Source organism: Populus trichocarpa, chromosome 2, assembly GCF_000002775.5.
Source record: "Populus trichocarpa isolate Nisqually-1 chromosome 2, P.trichocarpa_v4.1, whole genome shotgun sequence".
Taxonomy (NCBI): Eukaryota; Viridiplantae; Streptophyta; class Magnoliopsida; order Malpighiales; family Salicaceae; genus Populus; species Populus trichocarpa.
This window is the reverse complement of record NC_037286.2, coordinates 8,278,299-8,302,731: the sequence shown is the minus strand read 5'-3', so window position 1 is coordinate 8,302,731 and position 24,433 is coordinate 8,278,299. Positions and strand designations below refer to the sequence as shown.

Here is a 24,433-nt window from a genome sequence, read left to right as displayed (position 1 = left end):
ATTATTTATGTTGCTTAATGGCCTCATTTGTTTATGGAGGTAGCGGAAAAACCCATTAAATATTTGTGGAGTTTTTTTTTTTTCTAGATTTAAGAAACTTGAGAAAACACTAATAGAGATGGTTCACCAAAATAATTGATGACAATTATATTCAAAATTGATTCAAACAATCATTATTGCTTTTGAATACATGATAAAAATAATAATAATAAAAAAAGATACATGTTCTGATTTACATGCAAAACACTTAAATGAGTTTTTGTTGCAGGGAAAGCTTTGATGTCTATTAATAAATCTTTCTACAATGTTGTTAATGCACTTCTTTACTGGTTTACTGGGATGATCTGTACATTAAAGATTTATATTTTTGGTATGGTGTGTTTATAATAATATCGGCTCCTCTGTTGTTTGTCTTTAAGCTCTGTAAAGACATAAACTTTTTTTTATTTGTTAAGTCTATCATGCTTTGTAAATTTAAACTTGGCAGGACAGCCACTGTTTTGCTTATGGATTTAAACTTGAACACGAGTCTTTCTTGGGATATGCAAGAGTTCAAACACTGAAGACCTAATCATCTTTCATCAAGAAGCTGCCCATCTTGTAGACTTAATTTCATCAAAATCACAAGGACTCCCGTATCACTTATTGCATAATCATTTCATCGAACTCTGATACAACAAAAAATGTCTTCATTTAACGTTCCCTTTTGTTTTATTGACTTTCTAGAATTGAGCGTGCATGCCGAATCATTATAATTTTCATCTTACCTTTTATTTTTCATGCTTCACCTCCAAATTAAAATCATCACCTTTTCGGGGCCGGGAGCAACACCTTGGTGCTGACGGAAAAAAGAAATCTAGATCTAAACTAGGAAGTAGCTCTATTTAACGCCTCATGTAATGCTTGTGTCATGGAGCGAGCAAGCATGCAGGGCCGGCCTAGCCTTGAACTTGTAAAAACAACAAGAAAGGCATGGGGGCTGATGCTCTTAGCCTTGAACTTGTAAAAACTAGATAGACCAAGTTTTCCGAGAGATTCCATCGGCATGAAAAAATATATGTATATTTGGATTTCCATTCCCATGAACCCCAACTTTACAAGACAACATGTCATGGCCTCCTTTAAGCTTAACTACTTTTCTTATTTTCAGTCCAGTAGATTAGATTTTGGAACGGAAACAACAGCAAGGAGTCCACTTCTTAATGGTAACAATAGTTTCTACCTAATGGCGATTGGTTTTGTCTCCGAAGCCCAAAGATACTGCAGAGTCTCGGCCTAAAACCCAACGAATGGGTTAAAGGCCTGGCAGACTAACCATGTCCTCGATGACAACACTCTTCTTATAATGCTTTGGGAGTTTGTATACTCTACTTAGTAGCTGCAAAAAACTGTACACATACAACCTTTTGAATCAATCCATGAGGGCAGTAAGGGCTCTTGGTGCGGGCTTGGAAGGATCAGCACAGGTCGACCGTCCGTCAACGACTATTGGAAAGTGCTCGTGTTTGTAGCCTGTCACCATTGAGCATGCTCCATTCTTGCATGCTGTTGGTCCCTTGAACTGCCTCACCAGGTAACTTGGAAAATCCTTTTTGCCGCGAAGAAAGAAAGCCTTCGTAATCTCTTTTTGCTGATTGAAAACTAATTACTCATGAAAATCCTCGTATGGTGAAGAATCGCTATATGAATCACTTTCAAATGGAGTGGATTCCCTTGGAGATGATGGAAGTGATTCTCTTTGTTGCGATGATGATGCTGCATGGAAGTGAGTCTAAAGTTATAATGGTGAAAATCAGGGGATTATAAAAATCTCAACACAAGAAAAGAGTGTATCCACGTGCAGAAATTGAATATAGTAGCATATACCACAGAGATAAGTGGACGATCATAACAAAAGCACAAAACCATGAAATTTCTTTTGGAATACCATGATACGTTTCTTATTTTTCTTTTCTTTTCTTTTTATGGGACAGGGTGGGGTTGCTAATGACGTCCAAAATCCTTTTTAAGTGAACGATTAATGTCTCCACATTCAAAACAAAATCCATGGAGAAAAAATCTGGCAAACCTTTCTGTCCTCTCGATCGGAATTTCTTCGTGTGCCGCTTAATAAGCCTCTTAGCTTTTGTTATGGTAAGTTGCCGAGCAAAGGGAGAGAACTCAGCATCACTTTCACTCCACTCTCCATGAAAGTCATTCTCTGCTTCACCTCTCATTGTTCGCAGTACAAATGCTTTGGCCTTGCGACGCTGGGTATTGAAAAGACCCCTTATGGAAGTCACAAACCCATCACCTGCTCCATCAGTTGGACGCTTGAGCCAGTTTGGATATTGATCAGATTGCACTGCCAGACCATCATCATTGTCACTAAAATTAAGGTCGCTATCAGGAACGCTGGCTACATTAGGATCCCGTTGACCGTGTGCTTTGTCTTTGAACTTTTTACCCTAAGAAAGTAAGGGAAATCAATACAGGATTTAAATGAAAACACAGGAGATTTTATCATACTTACAATACCAGATTAGTTAAATTCTGAAATAAAGACACTAACAGCTCATCACTATGAACGGCTCAATTTTCATCTGATATATACAAGGCTAAATTCATAAATTGTATTATCTTTTACCTAAAATATTCATAATTTGATCTACAGACTTTATCAACAAACAGTTCTCTCTCTGTCTCTCTCTTTTTTGTCTCATGATATAATGTTTAGGTGTTAGGTGAGTTAAGTGAAAGGAAACTACCTTTGAGATCTGAAAATGAAAAGGATACAAAATTTGAAATTTGCGCTCCATAATTGGAAGGAAAAAGCGAAACAAGAAAAGAGTGAAAGAGGACTTGATTTATGGAACCTTTTTAAACTGCTAAGCTGCTCCCTCAGGCATATGTATAAATAATACACATGCAAAAAGGGATTAGTAGTCAATCAAGCACTGTCACAGTGTAGTGACTATCTGAGTTTATATCATTTTCATTACAGAGACAAAGTTTCTCCATGAATCTCTCATTTTCCATAAGAAGTAACACAAACTTCATGCTAGATAGGATTGGATAGAATCAAACTGCATCCTTGGAAAGGAAAAAACTTATTGATTAATGGAATTAGAAGCGGCAAATGTATCTCAGCACAGATTCATTACCTGCATTCCTGTAACAGACTTCAAGGTTCCCCAGACAACATGCTTCTTAACTCTGGAGAACAGTCTTCTCCAAGTCCCAGTAAACTCGACACGGTGAAATGTATCCATCAGCAGCTTAAGTTCATGCAGATTAAATCTTGAGCTTTCATAAGTAAGCTGCAGCTCAACCTACAACAGAGTATTACGAAACATCTTACTGCACAACAAATCAATGCAATACAGTATAATAAATGATTGTTTCACACCATGAACCAACCTGGCTTATCTTAATGTTGTTAAATTCCATTACTTTTCGAGGTCGAGATCTTTTCTCTTCATTTGTTTTTCCAACCTTTTTCTCCTCATGAGATGACCGACCAGACTTCACAGGCTTGGACTCTTTTGACTTGCTTCTAGATGATTCATCTGGTTGCTCAATAGAATCAAATGGCTCACTTTTTGAGGAAGATATGCCAGATGAGTGGGCCTGCAAGACAAGTTCAGTAGCAACAGACTCTGCAACCGTCTCCTCCCATGTTCTATCAAAAGAAGATGTTCTCCTTAACTCAGGGGCTGAACTGCCAATCACTTTGGATGGGACATCAGACTCTTTTGTTGTATGACTGCATGAAGAAGAAGCTTCGTGGCTCGATGGGCCTTTCTTAACACGTTTTGCACCAGCAGTTGTTGAAACCTTCCAAACTTCCTGCAGCTCAGGAAGTGCAACATCAACCTTAGCATCTTCAACAAATTATCTTTTTTGCCTTGTGAGAATTGACAATTCACACTAACCTGCCGCCGTTGTGAATCTTGTTCTTCTTCAGGGAAGAAATATTCCCACATCATTTTGTACATTGTCTCTGTCAAATAAATCTTAAGGGGAAAAATCTTTACCTGCAGTAGAAAAAAATAAGGTTCTATTAAAATAAAGCAACGATCAAATATAGGAACTTTTCAAAAGGTGGAAATAACCTCTAGGGATCTCATAAAAACAATTTTATTAAGCACACATGAGCCTTCACACACAAAATGCTTGTGATATAATGTTTTCTTGAGTGGTTATCGTAATGTAAGCATTTGGAGACCATCAGAACCAAAAGAATGAAGAAACCTTCTAGTCCTTCCTTTCATTACATGCATTAAATACAGCGATGGAAGTTGTAATAAGAGGTACACAGGTATCATGACTGCTAACAGATATTTTCTTGATTTGTAACATTATTTGCTAATCGATCTGCACAGTGCAGTGTTATCCTCCTCTCCAGGGATGTCATTGGGGCTAAAGGTCAACATCATTTTGTTTAAACCAAATTATTTAACCAAATGGATGCATTTAGGTTAATGAGGTTGCTTTTCAAAAGAGAGATCAGTTCTCAGTTTTGTTTGGTTTGGAAAATGAAAGAAAAAAAATTCATTTGTAAATATTTGATTACATATAAGAAGCAGATTATTCTGGTTTTATCTAGCCAACGTTTTTAGAGTTCCACCTACCATTTTACCCAGCTCATCTCATAGACATATCTAACCCAAGTCTCCATATTCCAAAGGATGTGTGCACTGCCCTCACCGAACTCCATTCTCTTTCCTTGACAAAAGCACCTTGTATATTCTTTCATTTCATCTAAAACCCCTAGATTTCTAGTGGGAGCGAGACTGGAGACAGAACTGACAGGTGTATATATTTATGAGGCTTAGAAAGGGATGGAGATTAAATATAAAATGTGAAGAAAGGTTGAGAGGATGTATAGAGTGCTTGTTACCATATGCTCTATATAATCAATGTCAAAGGACAAATGGCTGTTAGCATATGTGTAGGAGTGGCTAGGTCTTCCATTTACAGCAACTTTTCTTGTAATGAGTTCAAAGGAAGAAAGATGGTGATGAGACAAATGGTGCTTGGGTGCGGTGTTTTGCTACACAGATTGCCGCCATTATTCTTACAAGTGGTTGACTAGCCACCTCAAAAGCTTTTAATTTCCATTATTTTTTTTTCCTGTAACGTTTCTTTTGGGTATCAGGAATTTGTTAGAATGCATGGAAGTCAGAGAGATCAGAGTGAGAAGGTGAAAAATAAATGGGATTTTGTTTTCCTCCAAGAAACAAAATTAGAGGTGATTGCTGTAGGCTGGTGAGAAGTTAATGGAGAAGCAAAACTGCCAAAGGATCTTTTCCAGCAGAATCGGTGTATGGATTCTTTGATGAACAGGTTTTTTTTTCCTGACTGGGGTTTCATTGGCCACTTTTAAGATTCTTACAAATTTTGAAGATTGAGAGCTTTATGTGGTTGTCTACACTGAGAGGGTTGTACAGGCCTTCGAATGGTGTTGGGTGGGTTTACAAAAACAACCAACAAAAAAAATATTATGAAGACAACTGACTTATCTGATGTTCTCATTTCATCAGTGTTTCGAGCTGTGCTATTCTGCTTCTTGGCATTTAAATGATCAGACACACCCAGCAATAAGAGCACTTTGCATGCACACACAAACACATGCACATACATGTATTCAATACATTCAGCAATAAAGAGGACATACATGTGCATGGCATATGTGTATTTATGTTAATATATAATGCCTATTCTTCATTGTCCTCTTTTAAATTCCTTTCTTCCTATTTAATCAGTATCCAGTAAGCTCTTGGATGAATGATCAAACAGGTGGGGAGAGGTTTAAACTTTCAAGGTTTCAACAGATTAGAATTTTCACATATGTAGTGTGCACCCTACATCTATTTTTGCTTGATGCTCATCATGAAGAGTTAATAATGGGGAAATAAAGGAGCACTGAATTGCCTGGAAAAGTTCAATACGCGAATTTCCATCCCTTGGAGCCCCTTGCTTTGCATCTACACGTAGCATGACTTCTCTGCAGCCAAAAACAATTGCATTTTGCTGAATAATAAATACAATATTTAGGAAGGTACTTAAAGCTAAAACAATTGAATGGGTATTAGAAAGGAACACAGATTAAACTTCTCAGTATCAGAATAGCAGTCTCTGCTCCATTTCAACAACCTATTGGATGACTACTAGCAATGCATTAATAAAGCAATTTTCAAATCATTCCTGAACCTAGATATCATTGTACTATGATCTGCTGGAAGTATCTGGTTATTTATTCAACAAATGAGAAACATGCATGGTAAACACAAGCCTCACAGCTTCTCACGGTGATATATATGATATATCAATAAAAAAAGAATACAGCACAGGTATTATGGTCACAATTAAAACCAAGCCCTTTTTTGTCCTCAAACAAGTTTTAACGTCCAAGGATTATTTATATGATATATGAGTTATATGATAAACAAGAAGAAGACATGCCTTGTAAATCAACAAATAAAAACTATGGAACACATTCACCACAGTGATATATATAACAACTATAAACAACAAAGTGGTAAATGAAACCACAACTCTCTGTAAATGATTAACCAATAACAAATAACAATGGAAGTAACCTAAAGTACCATTAAATGCACACAGATATGAAAGGTACGTACTTTCCCCAATCTGTTGGAGCATTCCATGGTGACAACACCATATCACACTTGGCATTAGACAAGCAGTTTCTCACGACAAAATACTTTGTTGTAAACAAAGCAACCCCAACATCCTTGTAATCCCGGTCAAAATCAAATATCTGTTAATAAAAAAAACCCATAAAAATAAACATCCTTGAAAGAATCAGATTTTTTAGGAAATAAGTAAATAAAGAATCAAAGCCCACCAAAATCTATTTGGAACCATATCAAACACAAATGTCTTATACCCTAGACTTGGACACCAAGCTCTAGTAACTATATGGCAGGTTCTTTTTCTTTTTAATAAACAAGAGAAGAGAGAACTTCTCATGAAGGACAGTTTTAAATACTACGTAAATGCAGTTACTTTGTTAGTAATTGAATGATAAGAGACCAAGAAATTGAGAGGAAAAGAAGGAAAGCTTTTGGTGCCCACCATGTCATTTATCTCAGCCTCTGCAAAAGTTTTACCATCTACAAGCATGCTCCAAACAACTTTATTAATTTTCAAAGATATACGCATGGCATAGGATGGACTTTTGTTTTTCTCCTTCTCCATCAGTCGTAACTGAGCAGCTTTCTGCAGAGCCATCCTTAGAGATACAGATGCCTCCTTCCTAGACTTCTTTGCACTTACAAGCTCTCTCTTTAGTCCTTGCACCTGGGAGCATGAATCTTGAATAGATTACAGTCTATAGCATACTGAAGAATTTATCAATAATACTAGAAGAAGATACACAAACAGAAACAAACTTTCGCACAGGACAGAAATATTCAATGCTGAAACTTTAGATTACATTCAAACAGCAAGCAACAGAAGATTCAGAAGAAAATGAGAGCCACAGAAACAAACCGTCTCACCTACTTACATATATCAATTACTATTGTCAAATAGCAGTGCATTCAAAACTAAACTTCAGATTTGAAATCTCAGCATTATTAATTGGAACCTATAAAAGTCATATTTTGGCTGCTATTTTTTTTCCAGTTGAATAAAATAAGCACTAAATTTCCTCTCCACAACCTCTTGTACATTCATTAGGACAGCATTGAGAAAATTCATGGCTAAGGCATAGAAAAGAACGTGCAGACTTTGAAAGAAGTCCATTCACCACAAATCTACACAGATTGCTATTTTCACTGAAAGGTTGCATCAATTAGCACATATATGAAAGTTAAACAAAGCAAGTGTGTGGCCATGCATGCCTAAAGTTACAGGAAGCACTTGACTAAGCTAAGCCTCAGTTCCAAACTCATTGGTTTATATGGATCCTTCTCCTCAATGTAATTCTGCAATGAGACAAGCTTTAAGCAAGCTGCTGCGGTGCTCTATCAGGTTTAACTTGTGTATTCAATAAGTGCTTATGAGGTTTACTTGAGTGACTATGTAATGAGCACATTATATATACATATAGTCCCTCAAACCTAAAAATAACACAAAGTGACCTGTTATCCTTTCAAGTGAAGGTGAAAGTTCAATGGAATTGCTCTAAACATTATGTTAGGGCGTGCTAGCAAAGGGATCCCTACCCTAGAACCACAACCACAACCAAAACAGTTTCAAGAGATGTCCAAATTCAAATATCATGTGAGATAGTGTCTCTCCCACAGTTTGAAGAGAGCATCAAAGTCCAACCTGGAAACAAACAGTATTTAAATAAAAGATAATTTTTTTTTATTTATAATTAACTTGATGATAATTCATGGAACTTCTAATTTTAACATTGTTCACCATTTTTTCCTCACCAGAGAGTATCTTCCACCAGTGACCATCCACAAGTCAGCTTCCTTTCTTGAAAGCGGGTCTCCAGAAGTATCGCTAAATAGAGACAATTTCCTGATGTCATTAAGAATCAACTTATGCTCCCGCTCTTTCTGTTCAAGGTTGATTTTCGCAAGTTCTACCTCTTCAACACCATCAGGAACCACCTCATCTGCCTCCTCTTCAACATCTCCATCATCTTCAGCAGGATATGACAGGCTGCTTTTTCTAGGCCTAAATAACAGACATTGCTCTAACCAATCAGGAGCAGAAATGCATTGATTTCAGGAGATTAGTTGAATGCAGTTAAGTATTCATAGATCAAAAGGTAGTTGCTTTAGGTGGATAGAATCTACAAGCCTAAACCTAGATTTTATTTGATGATATCTTCATTAATTGAAGTCTTTACAAATTAAAACTGACAAAGAGCCTACACATATTACTAAAAGCGATCTGAAACAGAATTTAACTGACAAGTCCAAGCATATGCCACAAAGTTCATTTCTAATCTACAATGTACACGAAACAAACATAAAAATAACTGTTTTGAGTTATCAGAGTCAACTACACGCAGATGGGAAAGGTGAAAAAGATGCACAAAAAGAAACGGAAAAAAAGCCCTTTGATGAACGAATCTCCAATGGCAATTCTACATGCATAAGATATGCCAAAAACATGACATAAAAGAACAAACTGGTTAAACTGAATGCAACTCAAAATTTTGAATATCAAAGAGTGTCAAGACATGATTCCTAAAATACATCTAAGAAAGGAGAAAAAATTCCTCACTTGGGGAGCCGTGCAAAGAGAAGATTAGTCAACACATCCAGCATAACCTGAAACTGCCGGGATGTCATTGTTGCCATTATATTATGAGAATTGAATGTAAGCTCTTTTAGAGGCTTGACCTACAATAAATGAAATCAAAGGTGAGCATATTGTTCAAAACAAAGAATTCAACTTGATAAAACAACCAGCATTTAAAATATTAACTTCAGAGGATTGCAAGGGGACATAAGTAAAATAAGTGATCAAACACAACCAAGCTCTTTGTATTTGATATGCAAGACAATCTAGAAAAACTATCCTATAGCATAACATTGCTGTTTTACCTTCAAGTCTGGAGTACCGCCTTTGTGTCTTGTGTACCGAAAGTACATATCACAAGGCATAAACACTCTTTCAAGTAGAGCACCAGTACGCTTTACTTTTGGAGAGCTTCTAAGAATTTTTGGAAGCCACTGCAATCCAGCCCCTGGATCAACATCAGTTGGTGCAACATGAGCCTGTACATGCTCCAACATTACAGAGAACTCCATGCGCTTCCATGTCATTTCAGGTACATGTTCAGGAATTTGTTGTACATTTCCATTGACCATTCCTTGTTCAATAATCTCATATCCAACATGAAGAATAGAATTAAATGATCGAGCTAAAACACGACCAGAAACGGCAGCAAGCAAGAATCTACCCTGGTGGAAAAAAAAATAGACCCCAAAGCAAAAGCATTGTTTGTTAGAGGTTTCATTAGATAAACTTAAACATACACATTTTATCGAGCAACTATGTTACATTTCCAGCACAACTACACTGCACAAGAATGAACCAGAATTACTGCAGAAACCTACATTACAAGAGAAATTGATATTCTATAGGAATTACTCGATTTCAAAAAACAGAAATTAGATGTAATAAAACCAAACTGATTTCCAACATAGTAATTTATATTTTGTTTCTTTTCCTTTCTTAAGCACAAAAATCCCTCACCCATAGGCTTCTGGTGTGCTTAGGATATCAGTGGCATAAAATAATCAACTGAATATTAATGAAAATAAAACACCAAAAATGAAAAAAGTAATGAGACAGAAGATAAAGCCACAAAATAGGACATTTAAAACAATCATGAAATTATTTGGTCCTCTTCTAATGTCTGAAGAATTTCTTACCTCCTTAGTCCTTGCTATAACTCAAATTCCTTTCTCACTAATAAAATCTTCTATGCATAAATTTTTGAAAAAAGATATGGACATGTAAATCATAACCACAGGAAAAGAGAAGAAGTTAATGACCACGTGAGCAAATATTTAAGAAAGTCATGGTTCAAAAGTTACATTGGCTTCTTCTGAATGAAGATTGAATTGTGGCTCCATAACATTCACCATGAAATGACGAGTCCCTTCTTCCTCAGAATCATCAATACTTCCATTTGTCACTGATTACAAAGCAAAAAACAGTAATGTTATGCTATATGGTAGCTTGTAGATCTCAATTAAGAAAACGTTCGTAGAAAATTGAGATTACAATCATCAAGTATATTTAAAAGAGTTATAAACACACTGAATAGCATTGCATCACACCAAAAAACAGTGAGAGTTCTGAAATGTTGCTTCTTCAATAAAACACGTGTATTCCCAAGTGAGATCCTTTAAACTGAAATCACAAGGTGTGCTGCTGACATACCAATTGAAGGAAATGACGAATTCTTTACTTTAGCTGAATGTGATGGAGATGAAAGAGTTCCTGAGGTCTCCACATGATGAGAAGGGGTATCTACTTTATGACTGATAGAAGGGAGATTGGAGATATCATCTTGAAGCACCTCAGATTTGGGATCTAACTGGTTCTCTTCATGCAATTTCCTCGCATTCTGTCGAGAAGGAGAAGGCTTAGGGGGTTCAAATGCTTTGGATATTCCGCCAACCCAGGACCAAACAGCATCCCTATTCTCAATAGTCCATAAAAGCTTGAGGCCATAAACAAAAACTTGCTGGCAGTTGTCAGCTATTACTACATTGTATCCATCATCATCACTTGGATCAGATCTTGTGTGATCATCACTCTCACTCCCATTTTCAAACTCAGACCTCACGTATGTCATCTCAAGGTTTCTTCTCCCAGCCTCTTGCCATGCTGATAACCTGTCAGCATCAGCCTTTCGCGACTGCCTTCTGATTGTAAAATAATCACACGACAAAAGAAATCCATCATCACGGTGCTTCTCAGTGCAACCACCCATATTATTGCGTTTCTCACTGGGAATTCTATTAACAGCTGAGGATTGAGAATTATTCCTGGTCATTTGAACTGCTTTTGGCACACTGTTAGAGTCCACTTTATCTAAGATAGCCTTGGGCATGTAAAGGTCGAGACCTTGGTAAACAAGATCAAGAGGATCACGCTTGCATTCAAAAGTGAACATCTGCTTACCCCGGCTATAACAGAGTTCATATTTCATCTTCGTCATGTTAAATGTAAGTCCTTTTGCCGGATCATCAACATCTAAAGGCATGTGTTTTATACAAGTAGGTGTAGCATCAATGCGGAGAAAAAATTCTGTCATCACCTTGTCTAATGATAAATTGCCTGATCTGATAGCTCTTGCAATTCCAAAGCGAGGCCATCGGGAGAAGGAACGTAATTTGTGTGGAGGGAGATAATTCATGTTCCAGAACTTAATCAGCCACGCTAAATCATGTGCACCAATATTCAAAGTTGGGGAAACTGTTGAAACATTTTCTGGCTTGTAAGGTAGATCATAGACAGTTCCATTTACAACTTTGCTATCTACTGAAGAGGAAGAAGGCAATTGACTCTCACACGAGGGAGGGGAGGGCCTAAAAGAGAAGTTCCATCGGAGGGACAGAGATGTAGACCTGAATGGATCAAAAACTTTTTCTCGAGGCTTCCCTTCAATTGGAAGTGCGTACAAGTAATGATTCAGTGGAGTTCCAGAATCACATTCCCAATCCATTGTGACTTCAAGAGTAAAGACCGGGGCTTCAAGTAAGGCACCAGATGCACCAGAAGGGAGTTTTAAGCCACAGCCGCTTGCCAGTTTCTCCAAACTGCTAATTAAAATCTTAAAATCCTGTGCAGACACATAAACACGACCATCTGATTGCTGGATCTTCATCAAACCAGATACAAACTGAAGTTGGTCAAGCTTTTCATAAGGATCAGTTGTTGCAAGAACGTGCCATCTAGTTTCAGAGAAGAATAAAGTGATATTTCCGTGAATATAGTTTCTCATATCATCCCACCATGGTAAGCTACGCTCCTTTTTTGGTGGTTGAACTTGTGGAGCATCAGAATTCCTAACACTTAGATTAGCTCTACGAAGAGCCACCATAAAAGCATAGCTCACATCAGCAAAAGATGGTTCATAACCCACTCCAAAAGACACTTCTCCTTTTTGAAAATGTAAAGGTAAATCAAAGTACGATTTAACTGGAGGAGTCGTGCCACTAGCGGAACGAAGCATGCGCACCTTTCTCCATCTCCCAATAAAGACATCTTGGTAAATTTGGGGCTGAAAACTTGTTGCCTGATTCAAAGGAGAAAAGTCATAATCACAGAGGGGGGAGGGGAGTCAAGACATAACATCACAGATGAATAGAGATGCAAATAAAGAAGAACAGATACTAGTTCTTGTGTTTCATACATTATTCTTAACAGGAAGTTTAGCCAGCCATCATATTGCACCTCACACTGGCAGTGGGAAAACAATATTACCGCAATTCTACTATTTAGACACACCACAAGCATTTGAGAAAAATCATGTCACTGACTTACTAGTCCCTTCCATTATCAAATACTGTAGCCAATAAAACAAATGCCTGTACCATAATATTTTTACGCTTTTCTAGAATGTTTCAAGCAAATACTATGAAGAGCACTGGAATGTGTTTAATTTCAGGAGAAAGGGGGCTGTAGTTAGTTATCCACTTAATTGAACAAAAAGTGGTCAATGGCCATAAAATAAATGCTCTGGTCAAATCTCTAATCTATCTGACTTCGCAAATAAATTAATTGGTGCAGACATATCGGAAATGTTGTTTAAAGGATACCCTTAAATTTGTTAACCACAAAACCTTTGGTTTCCGAACTTTATTCTCTACCATTTTTGGGTAGATTGTCAGATGATGACCTCAAACCAGTTACTACTAATTCCAGGGTATTTTAGTTAAAGGGATGGCCTCTCTCCAAAGTAGACCATCTCTCCATCCACATACATTCAAATATTTGGACCTCTTTTAGTAGTAGTTATTTGTCAACATACATAATAATTTTTTGGTTTGGTCTCACTTCAGCAGGCCAGCTAATTTATCTAATCTTAACTATGGAAATCAACTAAACTACTACGAAAAATAAGTTGAGATGGGAAGGCCAGCTATCAGCTCAGTATTGTGATAAATTTCATTAGTAGAATTCAAACCCATGGCATGATAGAAGTGAGTAATTGCTAGTAGATTTCATTTCCATTGTTCTTTCAATATGATAATGGAGAGGCCAGACAAGGTAAATGAGCATAAACTAGAGAAGAAAACTTGAAGCATCGTGGATTAGGGAAGGAAGGGAGGGTGGAAAGCAACTTTTAGTGTTACCTGCTGAGCTAGCACAACGCAACCTTCACATTTACCAGAAGTAGCAGCAAAAAGAGGAAATGTGTAATTTCTTAACTGAACAGCCAGATTCCCTGTACGCAAGAAAATATTACTCCCATAAAGTCGAGAAAATGGTATGTCATTCTCGCAACAAACAGGATCAAGTTTCTTCAGAACCTCTATCATCCCAGCATCTCCACCATCAATTCTTGTTAAACTTACTTCTAACTCTGTAGCAGAAATAGAAAGAAGAGATATTCTAGCAGTGCTGGGCTTGAAACCAGTCTGAAATCCTTCCACACAGGCACCCGAACCTTCTGATGTTACTAGCTTTTGACAGGCATTGTAATACGATCTAAATGACTGTTTATATATACCTTCTCGCAATTCCTGAATATTTGATGGGTTTTGCAGATCAATCTCAACTCCATTATACATAACCTTTCTTTCTTGACTAGAATCAACTGTTTCAGCAACTTTAGGACAATGGCTCGCTTTGGAAATAAATTCATCAAAGAATTTCAACCTGACAGCAAGCTCAGAAGCCTCGTTCTTCATCAGCTGATAGTGTTCATCAAGCCAACCCTGCATTGGTTCTTCCTCAATATCAGCTGTTAGCTTGCGTATAAAAAATTTTACACTTCCAAATTTTGCTGAACTGGACCTTTTGGGCTTTGAGGTTTCTTTCTTCATGGGAAATATCAGTGCAGTTTTAGCAGCAGTTATAAGCTTCAAACCCCGCCACATATCCTCAATGGAATCATCAATGGCGCGCAACTGCAACCTGTATGGCAGGCAGATATGAACATCAAGCCCTTGAATCACCCAATCCCATGTCACGGAGGCTGGTATTTTTGCATCAGACAAGCTACTGGGAGTGCTAGGGATACGGGAAATTTGCATTCTGCTGCTTTTCAACACTCTAGACCCATTGAAACTGAGAAGAAGCCCTTCAAGAAGCAATCCTATACAGGCATTCTCAGAGAAAATTGACTGAACCTGAACCACTGCTTCAACCCCATCTCCAACCTCACCAGATATGGTGAGCATTTCCACATCAACAGCAAAAATGGATTCCCTTTTCTTATGCTTATCTAAATGTTCTGGTGCTGAAGGGGCTTCTTTTTTCTGATCAGTGTCTTTCATGTTAGAGGCATCTTCCTTGGATTCATTACCATAAACCTGGAGCTTCTGATGGTGTACAAGCAACCTCAATTGCAGAACTAGTTCAATTAATGACAGATGTACATCAGGCTCCCACCTGACTTTAATATCAGTAGCACTGAAGAGAGAGCAGATGGCAATTCCTTTAAGACCACCAGAACGCTGTACAAATTTTGCATTCTGCATGTCAAACACTGTAACCTTTGTATCAAGACTGCGTTCCTCCAAATATTCCTGATACATAGACCTTGCTCTTTCAAGTTCCATCTCTGTGGACTGTTTCTCCTTATTCATACACAGAGTAAAATGGAAAATATCAAGAGAAACAGAATACTTCAACTTCTTGCACTCATCAGAAACACTGGACATTATACTTGCAGTACGAGGAGTGCCATCATCCAAAACACTGATTATTACCTGACCACCCTGTGATCCATAATTGACACGCTTGGGATCCAGAACAACTGTGTTTTCCAAGCTTGTGTCACCACAAAAGTTTACAGAACAGCGTTCCAGATTGAATTTCAAGAATCGAGTCCCTTTCCCTGATGGTTTAGATGACCGACCACCTCGGCTCTGTGCTGTTCTTTTACCAGAAGCTGAAAGACTTTTCAAGAGAGCTTGAAAGGAAATGCCAGTTGTTATAAGTGATTCTACACGCTTAAAATTCAAATAAATACCCATTCCAGTGACATCAACATTAAGGACCAATTTACATCTAGAACCATCTTCTTCCGATGATTCAATGTCTTTCTTGCCCCAATCCAAACTAACCTTTGCTATGTGCATTAAGGCACCTGAATTTGATTCCATACCAAATGGGCTTTCCTTCAAGCATTCTTGATATTCATCTGCCATGTGCAAGTTTAATTCACCAAGTTCCATATGCACTGCAGTTCCCATGCTTGATATGTTATTTGCAAACACATGTGATGATTGGGAGCAGCCCTACACAAGGAAATTAAAAGTTAAGATGCTATATGATTGAGACTTGGAGGTTTCAAACTCAGAGTAAGCTAGCTTTCTGATATTGATGAATATTTCACAAAGATGGTGAATTATGAATTGGGCAGGGAGATATAGATGGCTGACTACTTAATTACACATCTTACCAGCAGTGTCTGTTGGGTGTAAGAGATACTAAGAGGACCAATTCCCAGATGTCCTAAACAGATGGTAGAAATGAATCCTTTAAGAGGAGAAAGGAGCAATTGAGATGAAAAAATCATTCACTCAGCCTAAAGCATAAAATTAAACTTTGATTGTATTTGTTTGGATGGCCCAACTAACCCTAGGTTTGCTATGCCACTAGATAAAACCCAATAGAGAGTTCAACTTCTCATCCTTCTGTTAGGTTCATGATTGAGAAGCTTGAAAGAGAAAAACAAAAGAATGTGGGAAATATCAATTTACTTGGAGATGCAAAAAAGACTCAAGATTTAGACTCTTTCTCCTTCTCATGTTTGCACTACAGTCTCTATACAATAACGAAACTTTTTAAAGTATGACCCTGAAATTCCTAAAAAAGGTGAAACAACCTGTCCGCATTAAATGTGACCCTGAAATTCCTAAAAAAGGTGAAACAACCTGTTCACAATAAATGTCTCAAGTCAAGTGTGAAGCAAGAGTGCAAATGACCTCCTACCATTCTGACAACTAGATTGACAAGTTCGAGCAATTTTTTCACCATCATGAAATTTAGATGCATTAACTCAAATGGTTCCCTTACAACATTGGCTAAAAAGGCTGGATAAATATTATAAGATTTCCACTTTTAAGATGCAAGGTCCAGTTACTGGAAGTGACTAAAGATAAATTATCATGTTGAGAGTTAAAATGAGGACATAAATTTTAAATACATGTTTTCCATGCTCTGGTCTGTGAGAAAGCGATGAAGTCATGGCTTAAATGATAGACAAACCTCTCCTCCAAAGAGAAGGTTGCAAGTTCAAAACCCCCCTTTCTCCCCTAAACTGTATAATAATAATAATAACAATAAAAAGGTTTCGGACTGAGGAAGATTACTAGAAAGTTAACAAACACAAAAAAAATCCTGCAGATATGGGGCACCAGCAAAATGCGAGAGCTAAGGTAAGAGCTCAGCTGTTTTCACAAAATTCAATACCTTTTAATAATTTAATATGCACATAACTTACTTGATACAGAGGCAAACCATTGATACTATAAAGCACAATAGTCATCTCAGGAGCAGAGACAGTACATGTCCACATGATGACTTTGGATTCAGTGGTCGGAGACCTAACTGGAGTAGATGTTTCCTCTCGAAGCACCATTTTTTTCTTCTTTGAGTGGTGGAGGCGCAGCCACGGCTTTAATCTGCTCATTATGATGTTGCACTGTGTACCTCCGAGCTTAACATCAACTTCTGCTCTAACTGGTGAGATTGGCTGAAAGTCGGAGCATCCAACGAATAAGCAAAGCAATAGGCATAGAATCATTAATCTGGAAACTGTTAAGTTCCCCAGCCTTAAAACAGATATAAATCACTCTGCTATTTTTGATACAAAAGTGCTCAATTTATTATTCTCTAACAAAAAGAAAGAGTGCATCCCTGGATCAAACAACCTTATTTATCTGATAGCAATTTTTTTTAAAATAGTTTTTTCTCAATTTATACATAAAGCCTTATGTTCTTTTTCTCAATAGGAAAAAATCACTATAAAGAACTCTTAAGGACTTGTGACCTATAAGAGCAAGAAAATCCATGCATTCCTTCAATTGATCAGCTGTTATGACCCAACAAATCCACAATAGTGAGGATATGCACTCCCACAATGTCTGGCAACTAGAAAAGGGATCTGTTGACAAAGAGTATTCCCTTTTGTGGAGATGTCAAAATAGTCGTTATAATACTTCCAACAGAAAATAACAGCAACTAAGGTAACTTTGACCTTTTGATTCATTGAAAATATGATATAGATTTTTCTCAGTAGAAAGCTCTTATAAAAGCTACCAATATTGATGAGGTTCTTCTTCTGATAAGTAAGTGCCTTTTGATTAGGTTAAGAAGGCATTAAATACTAGATGCATATAAAACATAATGTAGGTTTATTTCGGTCAGTTCTTGAAGAGTTCAGAAGAAAGGGTAGGGTCCCATAAAACTATATGGGTGTAACACCAAGTTATAATCTGCCACCTGACCTGTGTTACAACAGAAAAATTAAAGAAAAATACTCCCACTGACAAGATGGAAATAAAATCTATCCTCACCACCATTCAAAGAAAACTAAATGATATGATAATCATCACACGTGACTCCATCAAGAACTAGGAATGTAAAAGTAAAAAAAAAGAAAGAATTATTCGGTTAAAGTCAATCTAAAATCAAGCCTGCTTTTCCAGAAATTAAAGCAGCCTGCATCAATTGCTTCCAAAACCAACAACTTGCACCATCAAAAGGCCAAATATGCAGCGAGAATGGGTTAAACCCCGACAACTCTTTTGAGGGTACTAAAACATCTAACTAGTGCCAAAAAACACAAACCAACAAGGATTATTTTTCCTCCTAGTTTAAGAAACCTTGAAAAGTATCAAATGCAGCAATCTATGTGAGCATCTCTTTAGTTGAATATGGAAAAGGTACCGTGAAACATGATAAGCGATTTTTTATATTCCAACAATGCTATCCAAGCATCAGCCAGTACAAAACAATATATGTTCAGCTAACAGCATAAGGAAAAAGTAAGCATCAAAGTCAGTTATCTGATTCAGCACAGTGATACAATTGCCCCTCACCATTATACATCTATAGGAAATCTGCTGAACAAAGATGCTAAACTGCAGTAATTGAAATGATAGGAATTACCTGTATAGGAATGTAGACAGATGAGACCACGTCGACTTTCAATATCTCCAAGACAGAAGTGCCAGCTTCTCTAAGAAGCTGAAATATAATGCAAAAAGCATGGTCATCAAGAGGCCAAACAGCATGAGAAATATGAAAATTACACCACCAAAAGAGCTCTGACAATTGTTATGCTCATACATGAATCTCACTGAAATCCATTTGAACTTCAATTAGTGTACTCTCTCCCACATCTTCAGCGGATCGTGATTTGATGCTCCTTAATTGAATGCCCATTATATTATTCTCAACAACAAGATCATGTTCTTGATGCACAAACCTAACATCCAGTTTCGGTAAAGTGAAGAAAACCTGTCACATTAAAATAAGATTATCAGTTGATTCCACTGGCATTCAGATTTTTAGGCAAAAATCAGGCTTATGTAGCACGTGTCTTATCTTGACACAGATGGCTTTTGTAATTTATATATAGATCAAGAATAACTCATAAAAGCTAAAATATGTTCTCTGACAAAAAAAATAGGAAGCTCAACGAACAATTAAAATTTTCAAATTTGAAGAGGCCTGCCATGTAAGCTTAGGATAAGATAGGAAATTGAGAGCTAAATACTACTAGACTTTTTGAGCATGAGCAAACTCTAGGAACAACTAAATGTGAAATATGGAGGGTATTCATGAGAGAGGATGTAGCAAATCAACTACCGAGAATTACAACAAATCAGCAAGAATTACAAAAGCACCATAATTATAGAATTAGAGGATCTAGATGAGCAAATACCAGCTTTTCATGTTGCATATATAGCCTTATTCTAGCATGAGATATGAAGTTGCATAGACAAAAAGAAGCAACTGAAATAGAAAACAGAAGCATGAAGACAGAGAGGGCATGTGGTAATCAGCAATCCCATCTAAATGGCATAAATAGAAAGCCCACCAACCTTTTCTGGAAACATGGAAGCATACTTTGTAATTGCTACAAGTTTTGATTGTTTGTTCTGTTGATTTTTAGAGACTGAAGAATCAGCAACCAACTCTTTATCCGTATGAGCAAAGGCATCGGATGAACTCTTTTTTCTTGAAAGCAGTTCCTCATTGAGATTAACAGTGACCTCTCCACTGTTAATGTCCACATTCTGGATTATTACACCTACTTCTCTACATCCAAAACAGACATACATAAGAACCTTTAATTGACAGACCAGGCATGTCTATAACTAGAGCTGAAATAAGAGGCAAAGACATTCTATAGAACTTTTAACAGGAAGAGAGCAGAAAGAAATGCATCCAAACTGTCAGAACTGAATTAAAGAACATCCTAAAACTCTGAATATCAGCAGTGGTAATCTTGCCATTAATCAATCACTGATTGATAGAGCAGTTATGATCAGATTTCTGACAACTGCAATTAAAGGAAAAGAACATATCAAGAGAAAAATACCTATCATGATTAAATTCACAAGAGAGAGAGAGCTCTTCGCAGAAAAAAGCAGCAGAAGACCTGTCCATATTACCAAATGCCACCTCTCCTGAAGAAATACATCCTCCATTGTTGAAGTTAGGCATTTGGTCAGAAATGATGCGTGGTTCACCCATGTGGATAAGAACAGGTGATATGTTAAGCTTGACATACAGATTTGGCTTGGATCCCCCATCTTTGGATATATCTAATCTCAGTTCCTTGACATCAATTGTAGCTTTGGGTGTCTGCCATGTTTCCAGAAACAATTTTTGATATAAAACAGAAGAAAAGGGGGGGAATGATAAGTGAGTAAAATATAAGTTAATATCACAAATTCAGAAAGAAAGGTGCTTTAAGAACCTCCAGGTGTACTTTCAGCACCACCTTTTCTAGCATTGCATGAGCAGTAGCTGTCTTAGCACATTGTTATGCCCAATCCTTTTAAAGAATCATGTTCAAGTCTCATTGTCAAAAAAATTAAAAAAAAAAAATCAGACTCCAACTACTAGAGGCCAAGCAAACCAGTAGGTCGAGAGGCAGGTCAAGATCAAGTCAGGTAGAACCAAGTTTACATTGACCAGGGTTTAGTCCACAAAAATTGGAACAAAATGAACTTGTTTCAGCTGTTCAGATTGATACTAAACACAAAACCAAAACATTTACTAATTTGACTAAGATCAGATCAGTTGATGTGTTAAACATTTACTAATTTGACTCAATCAATACATGAAATTAGCTTTCAGTTGTGGACCCTGCAAAAACTACAGCTATACTCCTTCTTGATAACTTATAAAGAGCTAATGCAATCAGCGCATATGTATTATTTTTAAACTTATTCCAATTTACTTATCTTGTGGAAAGGATACATATATAACTAACCTCAATTACATCAATAGGAGGAGGATTACTAGAAGCTAAGCAGATTTTTTTATATAAAAAAAAATGCTCATTTAACAAGTTGTTAAGAAAATGTGTCTTTCTAAATTTTCTGGTGCTTAATTTTGTAAATTCATTTTTATTCACCTTTAGTAAAAAAATATTCTTTTATTAAACAAAGAGGAGGAAAAAAAAGAAATAGATGGAAGCCAAATAATCAAAAACCAATACAAAATTGAAAATAAAAAACAACAGAAATTGACAAAATGATCAACTACAAGTTGTATGCTATATTTTACCCATGAAATGAATGGTGAAAAACATATGCTATTCCCTTACAGTAGTGACTATTAAAAATACTCACCTTCACAGCCAAATCTGTCACAGAAACTGACAAAAATCTTGCGACGTTAGCTAAGACCATCCATTTTCCCCTGCCTGAAGTGCGCGGTCGGGGTCTCTGAGTTTTTGTTTTCTGTGTGCCTCTACTAGAAGGCCTCATTACAATCTCCAGGTCACATATTAATACTTGTAGCTTGGGATCCCTGGAAATGAAACCCACCCCGAGTTTGACCAAAGACTGACGTATGCTAAGTCTAACCTCACCAACTGATATAGACTCAACAGGACCCTGTAAGTTATCAAGTTCATAACAAAATTAATTGCATGGTCCGATGCTTCATACACTAAACCAGTATATTCTTTGAGGAGAATACACTAGGTTCTTCATCTCAAACTCACAACAACATTTCAATTCTAGTAAAATTGGCTCATTGTATATTTGAAGTCAAAATCTACTTTTGAGTGACAGACAGTTTGTAGATTCCAGTTAAGAAAATTCTTCCAGACCATGGAATCATTCAACCAATATAAGCCAATGTGAATTATGACCAGCGGATAACCCTACTTTTACAAGCCATTCATTTATTCAATTTTATTTTTATTTTTAAATGGAACGAGGATTTAGTACAATGTCAAAAGAGGTGATCCTCTCTAATTCACTCTTAAAAGAACAACTAAAATGGAATCAATTTTTAAAAAGGGACTGACCTTTCTAAACTTCACCACAACATCCCTCAAACATTTCCATCCCCCAACTCGAAATCCAACAGATGCCCCCAAGATCCGGCTCAAAATCCAAGCCATCAACCTAGAAGCAAAACTGCAAAGAGATGCACAATAAAAATTAATCTAATCTCAGCACGTAAAACTGCCTGTAACTTTGAACGAAGCTTATCTACCATCAACGCTAAGGTAACTGAACAGTATGTCTTAAACCACAAAACATCAAACAAATTGTTAAATCCAAATAATCTATCAAAACATAATCATATACTTCTCCTTGTCTCCTTCTAGTAACATTAACATGACTCCTTCATTCAATTATCCATCTTCATGGCTTTAATCATGAACCATAGTCAACTACATTCTATCAACAACACGCAAAAGAAAAGGTTATTTACATTCATTCACGCGCCTAAATTACCAGCCATTTCAATCCATTTATGCTAGCGATCATCAATCCAAATTTCGACGCGGTAAAAAAAAATTGATCTTAATTGAATGACTTACATGAAGAGCAACCACAAAGTGACGGAAAGCGACAAGAAACCGAAGAGAAACTTGACAGGCGAAGCTGCCATTTTCGTAGTTTCTCGACTTCTTCCACTGCTAATTATCCAAATAATAAGCCACAAAATAATATTCAAATACAGAAAACTCTCTGTGCCATAATTTCAGGTCGCAACCCACAAATGCATCAAAATAGAATAATCGAAACCCTAAAAAAGCTAAATTTCTTCACAGTTCTTTTTTCCATCTTGCGAGTCAATTGAGAGAAAGCCGCGTTGATCGCGTTCGTTTTTCTTTTTTCTTTTTTATTTATAAAAGCGTAGATCCGATCCGTGAGACGCTCGTTGATCACACACTGAGAGAGACATGGAAGAGAGAGAAAGACCGTATTTATTTTCTTTATTCTTTTTACCCTTTTTGAGGGGTTTTATCAGGTGTAATGAGGGTGCAGGGATTATAGTGTGGAGGGATGTTTCTAGGGAAACGTGCTTCAGATGTCGTTGTTGGAGGGAACGTGTCCTTCGTAACTGGGTTGATTTGGAGGCCATTTTGTCAGCGGAGAGTAAAGAGTAAAGACAGCGTTACGGGCACGCAAATAAACTACACGTGACGGTTCAAAATCATTGGTCCACGGTGGAAATTCTACCGTTAAAATGGGCGTCGTTGAACAGAAGCCCGTTATTGGAAGCGGACCAATAAGAACAGAAGCCCAAATCAGCAATTCTACAAAGATCCTACCAGTTGGCCCAAATTAGCAATACTATATTTACTGGCAATAAAGAACAAACCTCAGCGTTCAGAGAGAGCGGAAGGGGAACCCTAAAACCCTAGTTCCTCTGTTATTGTTGACCGCTAACAGAAAAATGGAGGACGCTACTAAAGAAGAACAAAGTCAAATCATAGGAAAGTTAGCTTTCGATATTTTCAATTCTCAATATGATAATTGAATTAGGGTTTGATGTTTTTATTTTTATGGATTTAACTTTTAACTCCTTTTCTTCTCTTTGTTTTTTTTTATTAGTGCATGGAGCTCCACACTTAACTATATTTTTTCTGCTTTTTTAAAAAACATCAGCGCTGTCTTAATTAAAATACTTTTTCATGTTAGGAAAACCTTAACTTAGTCTGGAACATAAAAAAGACTATTCATGGATATTTTTCACGAGAGCGATCTTGAAGATTCATTTGCATGGAGACTGTTCATGGAGGTTTTTATCGAGATCAATCATAGAGATTCATGATCATCATTTATGGAGCCTTTTCATCACTATTGGTTATGGAAATATGTTTAAATGCATGGTGGTCAATCTAGCTCCTCCTTAATTTCATCGTAAGTTTTGCCATATTTGGATAGGATGGTGGTGTTGGTCTCATGGCATAAAAGGTTAGTTTTTCCCAGACTGATGTTACGAGTGTACTTCAGCATTTTTCTATGTGAGGATGTTTCCCTTTGTCACGTGAGTTGTAATATATTCAGGGATATTGATAATGAAGCATTATTGGTTGGGAAGTTAGCATCCTTCTCATGTCCCACCTTTCCAGAATATCTACCAAGGAAATAGCTAAAAGACAATTAAAGAAGGTATAGGAAAAGGTAAGAGTAAAAAAAACACAATAAAGCAAGAATGGCCACACACACACATAGAATTGGGTAGAAAAACAAAAAACATGGCGGATAATAATTTAGAAAGAAATAGAGAGGCAACACAAAAATATCATCTAAGAAAAAAAATTTAAAAAAAA

At 36.9% G+C, this 24,433-nt stretch overlaps 1 protein-coding gene across 2 annotated transcripts; it reads right to left on the bottom strand.

The window, feature by feature from the left end:
- Positions 1 to 1,042: 1,042 nt before the first annotated feature.
- On the bottom strand, positions 1,043 to 23,075 carry LOC7467224 (protein SABRE). Of its 2 annotated transcripts, XM_002301083.4 has the most exons (22): positions 22,691 to 23,075; positions 22,169 to 22,280; positions 21,483 to 21,749; positions 20,222 to 20,487; positions 19,722 to 19,938; positions 18,964 to 19,134; positions 18,784 to 18,861; positions 17,114 to 17,365; positions 13,794 to 15,905; positions 10,870 to 12,733; positions 10,521 to 10,621; positions 9,522 to 9,881; positions 9,199 to 9,317; positions 8,394 to 8,643; positions 7,084 to 7,308; positions 6,627 to 6,766; positions 5,917 to 5,989; positions 3,915 to 4,016; positions 3,400 to 3,828; positions 3,144 to 3,311; positions 2,069 to 2,447; positions 1,043 to 1,755 (listed from the first exon to the last, which is right to left on the bottom strand). In XM_002301083.4, the coding sequence occupies exons 1-22, from the start codon at positions 22,759 to 22,761 to the stop codon at positions 1,646 to 1,648; spliced, it is 7,866 nt and encodes a 2,621-aa protein (XP_002301119.3). In that variant the 5' UTR covers positions 22,762 to 23,075; the 3' UTR covers positions 1,043 to 1,645. The 2 variants fall into 2 exon arrangements, with proteins under 2 accessions (XP_002301119.3, XP_052306829.1); XM_052450869.1 differs by lacking the exons at positions 21,483 to 21,749; positions 22,169 to 22,280; positions 22,691 to 23,075 and having other exon boundaries at positions 19,722 to 19,933; positions 20,222 to 20,358.
- Between the last annotated feature and the right edge of the window lie 1,358 nt (positions 23,076 to 24,433).